General features: G+C 35.8%; 1 protein-coding gene across 4 annotated transcripts in view; it reads right to left on the minus strand.

Annotated features, from left to right (window-relative positions):
• Positions 1-241: 241 nt before the first annotated feature.
• Positions 242-18,808, minus strand: part of PNPLA8 (patatin like phospholipase domain containing 8) — a 146,275-nt gene continuing 127,708 nt past the window's right edge. For all 4 annotated transcript variants that reach the window (XM_036863020.1, XM_036863019.1, XM_036863017.1 and 1 more), the window contains exons 9-10: positions 6,685-6,880; positions 242-1,043 (exon numbers count right to left, since the gene is read on the minus strand). In XM_036863020.1, coding sequence (XP_036718915.1) covers positions 769-1,043; positions 6,685-6,880 — 471 coding nt within the window. In that variant the 3' untranslated portion in view covers positions 242-768. The remainder of the gene's footprint in view (positions 1,044-6,684; positions 6,881-18,808) is intronic.

Here is an 18,808-nt window from a genome sequence, read left to right on the forward strand (position 1 = left end):
GGCATTTTCTCAGTAAATTCAAATAATTACTTTCATAATAGTGAATGCTAAGCTAGAGCTAGAAAAGTTAACATACAGCATTATCTTGAAATTTCAGGGGGAAAAAGTGGTTGATTGGAACTTCACCTATCTTTCGGAACCAAACAATGTTGACATAAACACATTTGGAATAGAGAACTGTATCTGGCTCTTTCATATTTCAAATGTAAAAGTCCTTTGATAGAGAGAATCCCATTTTTTCTGCATCTGTTTAGATGATATGACAATAGTAGAAGGCAACATTTGGAACGCAGAATGTAGCTAGTGAAAACCTAAGTGATGTTTAAAGAGATGAATTATTTTAAGAACAAATTAGCTTTTCCACATGAAAGAAAATCAATGATCAAATAAATTTAACATGATTACAGTGACTGAAGTAAAAATACCAAGTATAATATGACAGCTTTCAGTCCTTGTTTGGCACATATATTAATAAATTTTCAAACATCAAACAATGCAACACCAATATGTACTAAAACCAACTGGCACAGTAAGATTCCTAACGCGTGGTTAACTATTAACATCATGAAAACCTAATTCCCAGATGAACTCTGTAACCACACACACCCTCGCTGTACTGTGCAAGCTGGGCCGACCACTGTCTTTTCAGGATTCCCCAGAATTCTAAGCATTTCAAAGGCAGTCCTGCTGAACCCCGCAAGCCCTTACTGAATTCTGTGGATCTTCTGAACAGGCATCCAGTTAGGAGGCTATACATGCACACACTCATCACAATTTTGAAAAGAATGGAAGGCCTTCATACATGTCAGTTTTTAGTTTTATCCAATCATTAATTTTCTGCAGAGTTGTTTTTTCTTGACTTAATATTTTTGCAAGTTTTTTCATTTTTTCTTCATTTCTTTCTATGTACTTCAACCCCTCCAACTGCAGCTGATCCAGCTTTTCATTTCGACTTTCATCTAGAGGTATGTTTTCACAAATAACAGGATTAAATCTAAAATAGGTGTCAGGAGGTAAGAGACCATCAAGCATTACATGGACTTCTGTTAAAACAAACAGAGGATAGGGTGAATTAAAAAATCGAGTTATTCTGCAATGATCTAATTTTACGTTACTTACAATTATCCAATTTTAGGCAAATTACAAAGCCTTGCTTATTTCCACACTCCAGCTAAATAACAGGAGTAAAGAATCCATAATACTGAATATAACTATGAAATGAAATTCATCTCCCAAAATACGCCATATAATTCTGATAAATTAGGATCCCTGCTCCAGGACTCTCTTCTCTGTTTTCAGTCATACTGTTAGCCACTGCTGAAATGCCTTTACAACCTTCCTTTTTTGTTTTTTAATTTCTTTTTTTTATAATTAATTTTTATAGGAGTATATGTTTTTTAATTTCTTGAGATCATCTTCATTGAGGTATAATTTACATACAATAGGATTCGCCGATTTTAAGTGTCTGAATCGATGGGTTTTGGCAAACGTATACACTGTGTTACCACCGCAACAATCATGACATAGAACATTTTCTGTCATCCCAAAAGCTTCTTCGTGCCTTTTTATGGTTGGTCCCCCCTTACCCTTTGCCTTTTCTAGAATTTTTCATATAAACAGAATCATAAATCTATATAGCGCTTCTGGGTCTGGTTAGCTTCTTTTACCCAGCAAAATGCTTTTGAAACACACGTTGCAGCATGGATCAATAGGTCCTTCCTTTATATTGCTGAGTAGTAATCCACTGTATGGATATAACACAATTTGTTCTCTCCGGTCTGGTTCTCTTCAGTTTTTAGCTATTAGAAATAACCCTAAATCATTTTGTAGATATATGGTTCCATTTCTCTTGGGTAAATACTCAGGGATGAAATTGCTCATTCATATGGTAAAAGTTTATTTACCTTATTAAGAACCACAACACTGTTTTCCAAATGGTTGCACCATTCTGCACACCAACCACTAGGATATCTGAGTTCCCACTGTTCCACATCTTTGCCAAGACTTGGTACTGTCGGTCTTAATTTTAATCATTTTAGAGGATGTGTACTGGGATCTTGTGGTTTTAATTTTCATTTCCCTAAGGACTAATAATGTTGAAAAGTCTTTCATGTACTTATTAGTCATCTGTACATCTTCTTCAGTGAAGCATCTGTTCAAACATCTTGGCCATTTTTTTTCCCACTGAATTTTTGTTTTCATCTCTGTATATTCCTTATATTATACAATGTAAGCATTTTCTATATATCTTGCATCTGATTATACATTTGGTTCTGATGATGGATCAAACACATATTTTATTAATATTTTATTTCAGTCTATAGCTTGTCTTTTCATTTTATTAAAAGTGTCTTTTGAAGAACAAAATTATAACTTGATGAAGTCTAACTTATCTGTTTTTCCTTTTATGTCCATGTTTATTGTGTCTTATCAAAGACTCTTTACCTAACCCAAGGTCATTAAGATTTTCTCCAGGGTATTCTAAAGGATTTGCAGTTTTAACTCTCGTATTTAGGTCTGTGATCCATTTCAAGTTAGGTTCTGTGTATGATGTGAAGGGTCAAGGTTCAATTTTTAAAATACAGTTATCTAATTGTCCCAGTACTATTTGTTGAAAAGATTATCCTTTCCTCATTGAATTACCTTTGTCAAAAATCTTTTGAGCATACATGTCTGGATCAATTTCTGTACTGTTAGGTACCACTGATATGCAAATACCACCCTTGCTTACTGTAGTTTTATAGTCTTGGAATCAGAGGGTCTAAGTCTTCCAATTTTGTTTTTTTTTCAAAATTGTTTTGGTTATTCTAGGTCCTTCCCATATTCATATAAATTTTATAGTCATCTTGTTAATCTCTACCCCAGAAAAGTCCATTTTCATTTATATAGCAGTTGCATGAAGTCCACAGATCAATTTGTGGTCTGCCACCATAACAATACCGAGATTTTCAATTCATGAGCACGGTATTGATATATCGATTTATTTAGGCCTTCTTTAATTTCTCTCCGTAGTGTTTTGTAGTTTCTACTGTTCAGGTCTTGCATATAATTTGTTAAATAGTTTCTTAAGTATTTAATATTTTGATGCTATTATAAATAATATCTTTGTATATATTTAACTTCAATCTCTAATTGTTCATTGCTAGTATGCAGAAATACAATTGATTTTTATTGACCTTATACTCTTCAACTTTGCTAAACTCACTTATTAGTTCTAGAAGCTTTTTTATAGATTCCTTAGGATTGTCAGCATAGACAACTGCGTTGTCTATAAATATTTACTTTTCATTTCTAATCTATATGCCTTTTATTTCCTTTTATTGCCTTACTGCACTGAAAAGGACCTCCAGTACAACACTAGCTGGAAGTGATGAGAGACATCTTACTCTGCTCCTCATCTTAAGTACAAAGGATTCAGTCTTTCACCACTAAACATGATGCCACCTCTAGTTTTTTCATAGAGGTCCTTTATCAGACTGAGGAAGTTCCCTCCTGTTCCTAATCTGCTGAAAGTTTTTATCATGAATAGTTGATGAACTTTACTAAATGCCTTTTCTGCATCTATTGAGATTATCATAAATTTTTCCTTTTTTTTGTCTGTTCATACAGTGAAATTATATTGATTTTTTTGAATGCTAAGCCAAACCCATATTCCTGAGATGTATCCTATTGGATCATGCTGTATTCTCCTTTTTATATATTGCTGAATTCAATTTATTAGTATACTTTAAGGACTTTTGCATACATATTAATAGGGAATACTGATTGGTATTTTAATGTTTTTTAATAATGTTTTTGCCAGGTTTAGGTGTCAGGGTAATGCTGGCTTTAGGAAATGAGCTGGTAAGTATTTATTCTTCTTCTATTTTCTCCATGTTTTTGTACAGAATTGTTGTTAATCTTATCAGCTGTATTTTTCAATTCAGACATCACATTTTTCACTTCTACAGATTTGATTTGGGTCCTTTCTATATCCATTTCTCTCTTCATCATGTTCAAATCTTCCTCTATCTCACTCAACATGGAGTATACTTAGAATAGCTATTGTAACATCCTTTGTCTGCCAATTCTCTCATATGTTTCATATCTTGGTCTGTTCTCATTGATCGGATTTTCTCCTGGTTAAATGTACCTTTTCATGCTTCTTTGTATGCCTGATAATTTTTTAATTGCATGCCAAACATTGTGAATCTTATATTTTTGTGTGCTGGAATTTGTTGCATTCCTTTAAATATTGCTGGATTTTATTCTAACAGTGGATGCTGTTAACTGGAGCTCAATTTGCTCTTTTTGAGAATTTCTTTGAAGCTGTGTTAGGGTGGATCCAGAGACAATACCCTTCTGAGGACTCTACTGCATATCCCACATAGTACAAGGTCTTTCTAATCTAGGTGATGGAAATCTGAGCTGCCTGGTCCCGTGTGAGCACCAAGGGTTGTTCTATTTAATCCTTTCTGGGGTAATCTGCCTTGGGTAGTTTCCTCACATGCTTGTACACAACACAGATCAGTACTCAAGGGGACTCCTCTGCATAGCTCTAGAGCACTCTCTCTATGAAGCTGCCTTCTCTGTAGTATTTTGCCCACAAATTCTAGTTTCCTTGGCCTCTTTGAATCCCCAACTCTGTTTTCTGAGAGCCTGGGACTACCCTGCTTGAGTTCGCCACTCCTCATGCTATCACCTAGAAACACTTCCAGGTAGCAAGTTGGGCAATCATGTGATTACTTCATTTATTTTCCTTCTCTCAGGGATCAGTGACCTATGCCACCTGTCATCTAATGTCTGAAAACCATTGCTCTGTACAGTTTTCTAATGATTTAAGGTAGGAGGAAATATATGGCTCCTATTATTCCATCATGGCCAGAAGTTGAAGTCTGAACCCTCTTTTAAAACGTCCAAACCCTATCTATCTTTTAAGACCCATATCAAGTCTAATTTGCTTCTTGTAAATTGTCTACAGCAATCTAGTTTAGTTTTCTCATAGGCTTAATCGTCTACATCTATTCACCATTTATTTGGCAATTGATAATATATTAGATTGAACCAAATGAAACTGCTGTTTCTATACATCGATAACCATCTAGTATCAGCAGTTACATATGTTTCACTCTTAATTCTTCATTAACTAGAGTGTAAGTGAATGAAGGCAGCATTTCATATTTCTTGGAAATTTCAAACGAGCCCATCACATGGTTTGCACAAGGTATACATGTAAGTATTATGAGACTGGGTGATCAAAGCTATTTTTTTCTAGGAAGACTGCTTATGGTAAGAATATTTTATTGATTTGACAACAAAATTTCAGATAGTGAAAAGTCCAGAATGTCACCTTTTCTTGGGTTATCATTTAATAGATAAACATCCTTAGTGGGGAGCTTAAGAGCCTCATGTAGGCTAATGACTCAGTCAGTAACATGACAATATAGAAAGAATGAGATTCAGAAGCAAGGGGCTGTTAACTGGGAACAATTCCTTTTACAAATTTAATAAAAGATTTCACATAGGACTTAAAAATAATATAGTAAAATAAGGATATCTAGACCTCAAGGCCCAAAGTAGAAAGTCAACAAGTACTGACTGCCTACTATGTGCCAGGCACTGCAGTCAACATAGTTAACAGGATAAGTTCCTGCTTACATTCTGGTGGGATATAGAGATCATAAGCAATTAAACAAGCAAATATGTAATATATTGGCTTGGCCAAAAAGTTTGTTCGGGTTTTTCGTACCGCCTTACTGGAAAACCCGAATAAACTTTTTGGCTAAACCAATACGTCCATAATGAAATAAATGTTCTAAAAAGGAAAAAAAAAGAAAGAAAGAAAGAAAGGAGGATAAGGGGTTAGAGTGAGTGAGATGGTGAGGGGTTTAGAAAGTGATCAGAAAAGGGCTCTCTGGGGAAGTGACACCTGAACAGAGACCTGAATGAAGTGAGGGTGGGAATCAAGCATGTATCTGGGGTAAGGCCTTACAAAGAGAAGACAGCAATTCCCTGAGGCAGGAGCCTTCTTAGCAAGTCTGAGAAACAGCAAGAGTTACAGTGTAGCTGGACACACTTTATACAGGAGCCACGTCTTGAGAGAGGGGGAAGACATGCATTCAAAGGCCAGGTCCTTCCAGGGCCTGGTGAATTTCAGTGAATGAGGCTTTGGATTTTGTTCTAAGTGTGATGGGAAGCCTAGATGGTTTTGACCCGGGTAAAGATATGATTTAATTTACACTTTAAGAGGACCACTTGGGCCTTTATACGAAGACTAGATTATAGAGGCAGCCAGAGTGGAAGTAAGGACTTATTCCAGTTTGCCGCCACATTACTAAATAATCGAATTCCGTAAGTACTCTGATTCTCTCCCTGTTACCATGTGTTTACCTGAACCAACCTGACACCTTTCCTTTTCCCTGTTTCTTAAGAGTCTCCAACCAAGCCTTTGTGCTATTCCTGCTTCAGCGACTTCTCCAGCTGTAAGGAGGCCAAGGCAGCTCTAGCTCCCACACGGAGAAGTCACTACCGCAGGGTTACTGGGAAGAAATGAGTGAGGAGAAGGAGAAACGGCAAACACCTGCTCCCACGTGCTTCCTAAGCCTACAACACAGACATAACAACACTCTTTGCCGTGAGCACCAGCATATTCTATCAAAGACTGAACTCTAGAAGTACGTTAAGGCAGCAAATAAACAGACGAACCTTCTGTGTCTGTAGCACTGTTGATAACATTAGACAGTTTGGTTTTCAGGCTCGTGTGTGTCGCAGTGTTTCTCACGTCACTCTCGTAACGTCCAGTGCCCAAGGATACTATGCACTCTAATGGGACGTCTGGCCAAAGACATTTACACTCGTGTATTGCTAACGCTGAAGGGTTATTCAGGAGCAAACCTCCATCCTGCAAAACATAAGTCAAGGATATACAGGACAGAACTCTTCAAAGTGAAATTCTCTTTTACAAATATGAAAACAAATTATATTTTCAACAGTTTGAAACTTACTCACCGGGAAAGCTGAATTATGTAATAAACTGAACAAATTATTTAAAAACAAGAGATTCCTTTCAAGTGAATTTATTTTATATACTACAGCTGCAAAAGAAGTCATGTGAAAACTCACTGGCCTCACTGGCTTTACTAAACTTTCTTTCCTGTTACAAAATTCTCTGAACTTCTTCTTGGATTGCTCTGTATATTTTGCTCAAAACTACTGAAATGAACTGAATTAGTTTTTAAAGATTTTTATCCTTGTTTAGTGGTTAATATAGATTCTATATAAAATCTAACAAAAGAATTGTGGTTCTACCAAACAAACAAGACCAGTTCTTTCACAAGTCTAATATAACCAAATTAATTAATTGAAGTTGAAATTTTATTAACAATACAATTTCAAAGTATCAAATTCATTTACTGCAGATATAACCTAAACAAAGTAGGCAACCTTATATTTCTAAGCATTTATCAATGCTTCAAAATAAGCATTGATTTCGAAGACTCCACAAGGCAAGAAGGGTAAAACATGCTGATAGAGTGCTGTAAAAATGTAGAATAAGAGTATGTAACCAAAGACAGATATCATATGATATTGCTTATACGTGGAATTGTAAAAAAATAAGATACAGATGAACTTATTTACAAAACAGAAACAGACCCACAGACATAGAAAACAAACTTATGGTTACCAAAGAGGAAAGGGGAGGGGGGAAGAACAAATTAGGAGGTTGGAATGAACATATACACACCACTATATATAAAATAGATAAACAACAAGAACGTACTGTATAGCACAGGGAACTGTACTCAGTATTTTGTAATAACCTATATGGGAAAATAATCTGAAAAAGAATAGATTTATATAAAAATGTATAACTGAATCACTTTGCTGTATACCTGAAACTAACAAGACATTGTAAATCAACTATACTTCAATTAAAAAAAATTTCAAAAAAAAAGTATATTAACTAGTCTCACATTCCTGGGATAAACCTCACTTGGTATTAGTATATCCATTCAATTTTGAAAAGCTATGAACTGTTAGAAATTATTCCTTCTAATAAGCCCAAATTTCCCTCCCTGTAACCTATACCTATTAATTCTAGATTTGTATTTTGAAGCTACACAAAATTCAACATCTTGTAATCCTACGGTCTGGCCATTCATGAATTACTTGCAGTTTTCAGGAGTTGTCACATTCTCTTGCCTTCAGGGCTCTGCACATGCTGTTAACTCAAAATGCTCCTTCCCCAACCCCCTTCTTTGCTCAGCTCCCACTTATTCTTCAAAACATGGTCCAAGAGTCATTATTCCGGCAAGAACCTAACTGAAATAATCCTAACATACTTAGTAGAAAACAATCCATTTCTACCGGAAGACAAGACAATGCTGAATTCTGTACCAGTACATTAAAAAAAAGAATTTTGAAAAAACATGCTTTCCGCAAGAACGGGAAGAGAAATACAACCTTAAATTGTCATGCAGTAATGCAGTACATATTTTAAATGAAGGCACCTTTATTATAGTAATTGAAAGATTTTTGGGCAAAGATATATAATGAATTAAATTTTTTTTCTTGTGGAACACTTATTCTATCAAAATTCTTTAACAATCTAGGATCTTTGCCAAGTGAACCGTTTTGCATAGCAGAATCCAACCCAATCTCTACCTTTCCGAGTTGCCAATCTCCACTGTTCTCTAACTACACCCCTTCAAAAGAATGCGTCTTATGTTTCCACATCTGTGATTTTCATGAGAAAAGACTACCTTTTAAAAGACATCTCCTGTCGACAGGGGCACATTTACTCATAGGCCCACCATATTTCAGGTCTTGGGCTCTTTTCATAAATGTCCCGTTATGGGTGAGCTGTGCTTAAGTCAGGATTGTCTCTGCAACCTAAAGACTGAAGAAAGCCGGTTTGTGAATGGCCCCAGGTCTGGGACAGAAAAAAGAAGGGAGGGCTGCATTCACCTTGCTTGCCACCTGACTGGGAGCAGGTGCCCTAAGCACAGTGAAGCCTCTCTCCCTTATCTAGGCTCAGGAAGAGGGAAATTAGCGCCAGAAACACAATGAGGAAACAGCAGCACACATGCTAGCATTACACTTGTCTTTATCATGGATTCAACAGACTTAATTTCCAGTGTACAACTTCGTGATATAGTTAAACGCTATTGTTATATAGTAAAATCATTCCTAAACTCAAAGTAGCATGGCAGAGAATATACGCAAAAGGTCAGAATCCTACACTAAACATATCAAAACACAAGTTAAGACTGTGAGAAGTAAGCCTTCTCTGATACCAAGTAGATTGCTTTCATTCATTCATTCGTTAAAAGCTTAGATGCCCACCCTCTACGCCAGGCCAAAAAGCATGCAGTGACTATAGTTTTGGGGACCACTATATTTGTGTGTGCCGAGTTTGACAGCAGATGAACTGAGACTGTATCTCCTGGAACCGATCACCCACTTGCCTCAAAGAACAAGTAGGAACTAAATGCACATGTCATTTGAAACTCCACATGCCTTGTTACTGTAATGGCATTTAATTCTCTGAGCTTCCTGGCCACTGACACAGTCCAATTCTCCTCCCCCGCATCCTAAACCCTCCACTGTGCTCTATGGAATTGTTAGCACTCCCAACGTAATCTCACCTACTTCTGAAAGTGCTCTCTTCTTCTTTGACTGAGCAGAAATGTGGCTCTTTCCTGACATCATTTCCCGGGAGGTGCTGTTTCTTTCATATCTCAGTGGCTAGGAGGAGGGATGATGTCTTACCTGTTTTAGCCTCCCTTCCAGACCATTATTAGTCCTAATCCACTTGGGAAATTCATGCTCTTTAAAGGCTCTGCTGTTCAGCCAAGCCACCACTTCCTCGTCACTGTTGTCACCTAGCAACCTCCCCAGTCAACTAATTAAGTCAGCACCTGGCTCACAGACTTTCTATCTATCCCATGTAGAAAGGGGTGGAAATTCTTTTTACTACCCCATGTGACTTCACATCTTTATAACACCTTGGACTCTCAGTTCTCAATCTTACCTTCAAAAAATATTCTTTTATCTACTCTCCAAGATCACACATTAGCTCTTGTTATCAAAATAAATGGAATCATGCAGTATGTGGTTTTGGGGTCTGGGTTCTTTCACCTTGAATAATGCTTCTGAGATCCATATCATTATACATGTCAGTAATTAATTCCTTTTTACTGCTGAGGAATATTTCATTATTCGGATATATCACAGTTTGTTTATCCACTCAGCAGTTGAAAGGAACTATTTTTAAATTTAGCTAGCTATATATCTGTTGAAAGTCATGAATTGGCTAGGCATTTGTATTATTCAACTGCAAAAATCTACTTGGACTCATTAAATGTGGATAGTAATAAGTTATTTCCTAAAGGCTTTCCCAAGTACAAATTTTAATTTAACCCTTTCACCTATTTCCTTTGTTCTCAATTAATATGAATGATACCCACCCCATATTTCATTTCTAATTTAGCAAAAAAGTTATTTCTTTTATTAAATTACTTTTATCTTAAATTCTATAGTTATACTCTGTGTAACTTCTAATCGTCTGGGTATTTTATTTTATATTATTTTATTTATTTATTTTTAACATCTTCATTGGAGTATAACTGCTTTACAATGGTGTGTTAGTTTCTGCTCTATAACAAAGTGAATCAGCTATACATATACATATATCCCCATATACCCTCCCTCTTGCGTCTCCCTCCCACCCTCCCTATCCCACCCCTCTAGGTGGTCACAAAGCACCGAGCTGATCTCCCTGTGCTATGTGGCTGCTTCCCACTAGCTATCTACTTTACATTTGGTAGTGTGTATATGTCCATGCCACTCTCTCACTTCATCAAGCTTACCCTACCCCCTCCCCATGTCCCCAAGTCCATTCTCTACGTCTGCGTCATTATTCCTGTCCTGCCCCTAGATTCTTCATAACCCCCTTTTTTTTTTTTTAGATTCCATATATATGTATGTGTTAGCATACAGTATTTGTTTTTCTCTTATCTGGGTATTTTAGATGAAACACTTCTTCATTATTATAAAAGCTATAAAGAAGGATTAGAGAACACAAAATGGGGAGAAAAGAAGGGGCAAACAAGGTTTACCAAGAATTGATAATAGTAAAATTAATCCCACATCAAAAGTTGCCAAGTTTTGAATAGTTTTAATAGCCATGCTTCAAATTAAATTCCTGTTCTTCAAACTTTACTTGCTTTCCATCAAAAAAAGTGCAGAAGTTAACATTTTTGGTACTCACTTTAGTCCAGTGGTGAGGCGCACCATTCCTTAAGCTCTGTTTACAGTTAGCCTACTCTTGTCAGACGCCTCTGCTATCAGCAAGTCCTTAGGCTAATGTTATGTCTATGGGATCTCCTGAAGCCTTTCCATTCATTACAGTATTCATACTCAGAGTTAGTTACTTGGTGTTTGTCAGCCACTGCTCATGCTACGTGGTGAGGTAGAACAGACTTGAAAAATAAACTTATTAAATAAATTGATACTTATCTTTTAGAAGTACACACATGATTGTGTTTTAACTGCAGTACATCATGCATGTACTTAATAGCCTAATATTTAGATACTTTTTATTGCTTTTAATGTATATTTATAATCATTTCAAATCATAAATCAGAATTTATACCAGAAAATAACCACTGGGCAACACGAATGCCTCTTGACCATCTCATCTTATTTTTTAGGGTTTAATATTTTTATTTTATTTTGTTTTTTAAGAAACTTTTTTTTTTGGCCGCGCTGTGCAGCTTGCAGGATCTCAGTTCCCCAACCAGGGACTGAACCTGGGCCACGGCAATGAAAGCGCCAAATCTTAACCACTAAACCACCGGGGAACTCCCTATAGGGTTTTTAAAAAATTTGTTCTTTATTATGATAAAATATATATAATATAAAATTGGTCCTTTTAACCTTTTTTAAGGTTACAAGTCAGTGGCATTAATAACATTCAGAATGTTTTACAATTATCACCACTATCTATTTCCAAAACGTTTTTATCACCACAAACAGAATCTGCAACCATTAAGCAATGACTCCCCATCCTCCCCTCCCCATCCTATTTCTATCCTAATCAACTATTCATTGTTTATACATAAACTCAGAAGACTTTTTATTATTGAATTTATCATCTCATTCTGTAACTCTGTTTATATTCTCCTGGTTTGAGCTATTTGAGGGCAGGATCCAGGAAACACAAACAATATGCTAGCAATTATTAAAAACCTTTATATTTTTTATGGCTAACATAGGGCCTGGCACTGAGTAAGCACTCACTACATTTTTGTCCCGTTATAATGAAAATTATTAGTTGTGGCCTGGCACAGGCATAATTTAGCACAGAAAATGCTGGGCAGGCTCTTTCTGCTAAAAACACTCTTTATCTGGAAAGTTTATATGAAATATCATAATTCATTTTATGTTAATGTATGCTGAGTTCTGAACCTAACCTTTTAAAATATAAATAAAGCCTAAAAGAAATAATATATTAGAATCTGCCATCAAAACCTTCAGCGCAAGCTAATTTATCAGGATCTTTCTCCAAAGACAGTGAATAAATGATTTAATTTTGGAGGTGGAGATGGAAAAAGATAAGAGAGAAGGGATATGCATATGACCAAACTCATCAGATTGTATATATCAAATATGTGTAGTTTTTTTTATCAATTTTACTTCAATAAAGCTGTTAAAAACAGAGAAGGGATAATGTTGTGTAAAAAGTATTACTTGATAAATATGATGCTACTTGGATAGGGGTAGAGAAATAATACATTGGAAGCTACTCAAAAAGAATTCTTCCTACTTTATAATTTCCTACGACATCTAATAAGCCTTGTAATACTGTAATAACATTCTTCTCTTTACAAAGACAAATGAAATCTACCCATCTACTGACTCATACCTCTTAATTACTTATAGCAACTTTTGAAGGGTTGGAAAGGAACTTTGCTTGAATGTTTTCTTTGTTTAAGCAATTAAGATCACTCACATCTTAGAATACTCTAATCAACCTTTCATGGTGTCTTTAGAGGAGAAAAATATCCCATTTCTTCCTCAAGTATCCTGAAAAGGATATGCAATAAGAAAAATATTTGCTTAAATAAGCTTTGCTTAGACTCCAGCTTCCATCTGAATATTCTTAAGTTAGATGTGCCAGTCTTTTTGGAATCAAGTCACTGATTTACATGAACGTATATTCTCTGTATATGTGGTAACATGCATTATTTTTTAATTTTTTACTTATTTTATTTTTATTTATTTTTTTTTAACTTTTGGCTGTACCACACAGCATGTGGGATCTTAGTTCCCTGACCAGGGATCGAACCTGCACCCGCTGCAGTGGAAGCATGGAGTCTTAACCACTGGATCACCAGGGAAGTCCACACTTCTTAATTTTTTTAAATGGAAGTATAGTTGATTTACAATATCATGTTAGTTTCAGGTATACAGTACAGCCATTCAGTTTTTTATATATATATATTCTTCTTCAGATTCTCTTCCCTTATAGGTTATTACAAAATACTGAGTATATTTCCGTGTGTAGTTATATGCTTTAAATAAAATTTATGTAAGTTACTTTAATCTGTAGATCAGCCTAAGTTCAAAGATTATAGTCATCAAAATAAAAATTGCTATGCATGGAAAGGAATATCATTAGCCTATCTGAAATGGAAAAAGAACCACTGAATTACTCTGGTTTGTTATTTGTATTCTACAGGACTGAATTAAACCTTAGAACTACTTCCTCTTAGATAAAGAATAAAGAGCAAATGAGATAACTTCTTTTGGAGTCTGGGAACATATGGTCCTGAAATGCAGTAACTTAATTGAGACTTTCACTAGTATCTGGCGTAACTGCAATTTTGTAGCATGACAACCATCTTAAAGTTGTAAGTTACAAACCTTAACTATTATATTTCCAAATACATTGTTATTTCTCCATTTATGACATGGTGAAAATACTATGGAGTATGGAGAAATTGTTGTTACAAACAGCAAGATACATATTAAAATAAAATTTTAATTTTGACCAATAAGTCCTGAAATCCATGTCAGAAAGAAACTCTACAGCTAGCACTTTCTGCCCTGAGGGGGTGGGATAAAGCAGAGAAAGGCAAGAAGGGGAAGTGCCTTACATAACTCTGCAATGACTGATCTGACCAAGTGGGAAATAGTCTGCATTGACTCCAAAGATGAAAGGAACCCATTTTCATCTCCTAACTACAAAGATTATGACATTACTTCTGGTAAGACAGAAAGAAAATGGGATAGCTGAAAATGGGATAACATTTAAAAATATATCTAAGCTGTTACATAAAATTATAGGAGAAAATAAAATTGATAACCACGTTTTAGTTATTATAACACTGACACATGTAAATTAAAATTATATAGTTGATATGTAGTTTATGTAGCAGATCTGTGAGCTTTTGAACACCTAAAAATCCTTGTCAAAATATGTTTTCTTCTCAACATATATCTGAATACCAAGTGAATACCAGTGAGTGGAGAGGAGAGTTAAGGTTACTGACTCCATCAAAGGAGACTACAGTGGGATAGCATATAAAAAATTAAGCATATGTTAAAAACATATATTTTGGAAGTATCAGCTCAAAAGCTCTGTTGACTGTTATGATTTAGTATAAGTTATGAGTTCAGATTTTCAAAAATAGTGGAAACACTTGACAGGGAAAAAATTTATGATAAATAAATGAGTCTATGTCACAGAAAAAGCATACATCATTCAACATCATAGAAATAATGTTCAACTTAACAGATCATTTAGCCATAAATTTTAAAATAGTGTAATCATAGATAGCATCCTAACTCTGTCACTTAACAGCTGCAACCCTAGTCCAGTTACTTAGCTTTTCTTAAGACTCCAATTTCTCATTTGTAAAATGGAAATCACTCTATCTGCCTCATAAGCAGTGAGGATTATATGAGGAAATGCACACAAAGGACTACATAGGTGTCTGGCACCTAGCTAACCTAATGAGTGTTTACTATTATTATTTTATTACATCATCTCCTTCCAACTACGTCCACCAGAACTGTCAAACAGACTGCATTCTGCATTTTCAGGGACTGTGTTTCACTTTTAATTTTTTTTTTTTTTTTTTTTTTTTTTTTTTTTTTTTTTTTTTAAACATCTTTATTGAAGTATAATTGCCTTACAATAGTGTGTTAGCTTCTGCTTTATAACAAAGTGAATCAGTTATACATATACAATATGTTCCCATTTCTCTTCCCTCTTGCATCTCCCTCCCTCCCACCCTCCCCATCCCACCCCTCTAGGTGGTCACAAAGCACCGAGCTGATCTCCCTGTGCTATGTGGCTGCTTCCCACTAGCTATCTATTTTACATTTGGTAGTGTATATATGTCCATGACACTCTCTTACCCTGTCCCATCTCACCCCACCCCCTCCCCATATCCTCAAGTCCATTCTCTAGTAGGTCTGTGTCTTTATTCCCGTCTTGCCACTAGGTTCTTCATGGCCTTTTTTTTTTTTCCTTAGATTCCGTATATATGTGTTAGCATACTGTATTGTTTTTCTCTTTCTGACTTACTTCACTCTGTATGACAGACTCTAACTCCATCCACCTCATTACAAATACCTCCATTTCATTTCTTTTTATGGCTGAGTAATATTCCATTGTATATATGTGCCACATCTTCTTTATCCATTCATCTGTCGATGGACATTTAGGTTGCTTCCAGGTCCTGGCTATTGTAAATAGAGCTGCAATGAACATTGTGGTACATGACACTTTTTGACCTATGGTTTTCTCAGGGTATATACCCAGTAGTGGGATTGCTGGGTCGTATGGTAGTTCTATTTGTAGTTTTTAAGGAACCTCCATACTGTTCTCCATAGTGGCTGTATCAATTTACATTCCCACCAACAGTGCAAGAGTGTTCCCTTTCCTCCACACCCTCTCCAGCATTTATTGTTTCTAGATTTTTTGATGATGGCCATTCTGACCGGTGTGAGATGATATCTCATTGTAGTTTTGATTTGCATTTCTCTAATGATTAATGATGTTGAGCATTCTTTCATGTGTCTGTAGGCCATCTGTATATCTTCTTTGGAGAAATGTCTATTTAGGTCTTCTGCCCATTTTTGGATTGGGTTGTTCGTTTTTTTGTTATTGAGCTGCATGAGCTGCTTGTAAATCTTGGAGATTAATCCTTTGTCAGTTGCTTCATTTGCAAATATTTTCTCCCATTCTGATGGTTGTCTTTTGGTCTTGTTTATGGTTTCCTTTGCTGTGCAAAAGCTTTTAAGTTTCATTAGGTCCCATTTGTTTATTTGTGTTCTTATTTCCATTTCTCTGGGAGCTGGGTCAAAAAGAATCTTGCTGTGATGTATGTCATAGAGTGTTCTGCCTATGTTTTCCTCTAAGAGTTTGATAGTGTCTGGCCTTACACTTAGGTCTTTAATCCATTTGGAGTTTACTTTTGTGCATGGTGTCAGGGAGTGTTCTAATTTCATACTTTTACATGTAGCTGTCCAATTTTCCCAGCACCACTTATTGAAGAGGCTGTCTTTTCTCCACTGTATATGCTTGCCTCCTTTATCAAAGATAAGGTGACCATATGTGTGTGTGTTTATCTCTGGGCTTTCTATCCTGTTCCATTGATCTATATTTCTGTTTTTGTGCCAGTACCAAACTGTCTTGATTACTGAAGCTTTGTAGTATAGTCTGAAGTCAGGGAGCCTGATTCCCCCAGCTCCATTTTTCGTTCTCAAGATTGCTTTGGCTATTCGGGGTCTTTTGTGTTTCCATACAAATTGTGAAATTTTTTGTTCTAGTTCTGTGAAAAATGCCAGTGGTAGTTTGATAGGGATTGCATTGAATCTGTAGATTGCTTTGGGTAGTAGAGTCATTTTCACAATGTTGATTCTTCCAATCCAGGAACATGGTATATCTCTCCATCTATTTGTATCGTCTTTAATTTCTTTCATCAGTGTCTTATAATTTTCTGCATACAGGTCTTTTGTCTCCTTAGGTAGGTTTATTCCTAGATATCTTATTCTTTTTGTTGCAATGGTAAACGGGAGTGTTTTCTTAATTTCACTTTCAGATTTTTCGTCATTAGTGTATAGAAATGCAAGCGATTTCTGTGCATTAATTTTGTATCCTGCTACTTTACCAAATTCATTGATTAGCTCTAGGAGTTTTCTGGTAGCATCTTTAGGATTCTCTATGTATAGTATCATGTCATCTGCAAATAGTGACAGCTTTACTTCTTCTTTTCCGATTTGGATTCCTTTTATTTCTTTGTCTTCTCTGATTGCTGTGGCTAACACTTCCAAAACTATGTTGAATAACAGTGGTGAGAGTGGGCAACCTTGTCTTGTTCCTGATCTTAGTGGAAATGGTTTCAGTTTTTCACCATTGAGGACAATGTTAGCTGTGGGTTTGTCATATATGGCCTTTATTATGTTGAGGAAAGTTCCCTCTATGCCTACTTTCTGCAGGGCTTTTATCATAAATGGCTGTTGAATTTTGTCGAAAGCTTTCTCTGCATCTATTGAGATAATCATATGGTTTTTCTCCTTCAATTTGTTAATATGGTGTATCACATTGATTGATTTGCGTATATTGAAGAATCCTTGCATTCCTGGGATAAACCCCACTTGGTCATGGTGTATGATCCTTTTAATGTGCTGTTGGATTCTGTTTGCGAGTATTTTGTTGAGGATTTTTGCATCTATGTTCATCAGTGATATTGGCCTGTAGTTTTCTTTCTTCGTGACATCTTTGTCTGGTTTTGGTATCAGGGTGATGGTGGCCTCGTAGAATGAGTTTGGGAGTGTTCCTCCCTCTGCAATATTTTGGAAGAGTTTGAGAAGGATAGGTGTTAGCTCTTCTCTAAATGTTTGATAGAATTCACCTGTGAAGCCATCTGGTCCTGGGCTTTTGTTTGTTGGAAGGTTTTTAATCACAGTTTCAATTTCAGTGCTTGTGATTGGTCTGTTCATATTTTCTATTTCTTCCTGGTTCAGTCTCGGCAGTTTGTGCATTTCTAAGAATCTGTCCATTTCTTCCAGGTTGTCCATTTTATTGGCATAGAGTTGCTTGTAGTAATCTCTCATGATCTTTTGTATTTCTGCAGTGTCAGTGGTTACTTCTCCTTTTTCATTTCTAATTCTATTGATCTGAGTCTTCTCCCTTTTTCTCTTGATGAGTCTGGCTAATGGTTTATCAATTTTGTTTATCTTCTCAAAGAACCAGCTTTTAGTTTCATTGATTTTTGCTATTGTTTCCTTCATTTCTTTTTCATTTATTTCTGACCTGATCTTTATAATTTCTTTCCTTCTGCTGGCTTTGGGGTTTTTTTGTTCTTCTTTCTCTAATTGCTTTAGGTGCAAGGTTAGGTTGTTTATTCGAGATGTTTCCTGTTTCTTGAGGTAGGCTTGTATTGCTATAAACTTCCCTCTTAGCACTGCTTTTGCTGCGTCCCATAGGTTTTGGGTCGTCGTATCTCCATTGTCATTTATTTCTAGGTATTTTTTGATTTCCCCTTTGATTTCTTCAGTAATCACTTCATTATTAAGTAATGTATTGTGTAGCCTCCATGTGTTTGTATTTTTTACAGATCTTTTCCTGTAATTGATATCGAGTCTCATAGCGTTGTGGTCGGAAAAGATACTTGATACGATTTCAATTTTCTTAAATTTACCAAGGCTTGATTTGTGACCCAAGATATGATCTATCCTGGAGAATGTTCCATGAGCACTTGAGAAAAATGTGTATTCTGTTGTTTTTGGGTGGAATGTCCTATAAATATCA

This window comes from Balaenoptera musculus, chromosome 9 (assembly GCF_009873245.2).
Source record: "Balaenoptera musculus isolate JJ_BM4_2016_0621 chromosome 9, mBalMus1.pri.v3, whole genome shotgun sequence".
NCBI lineage: Eukaryota > Metazoa > Chordata > Mammalia > Artiodactyla > Balaenopteridae > Balaenoptera > Balaenoptera musculus.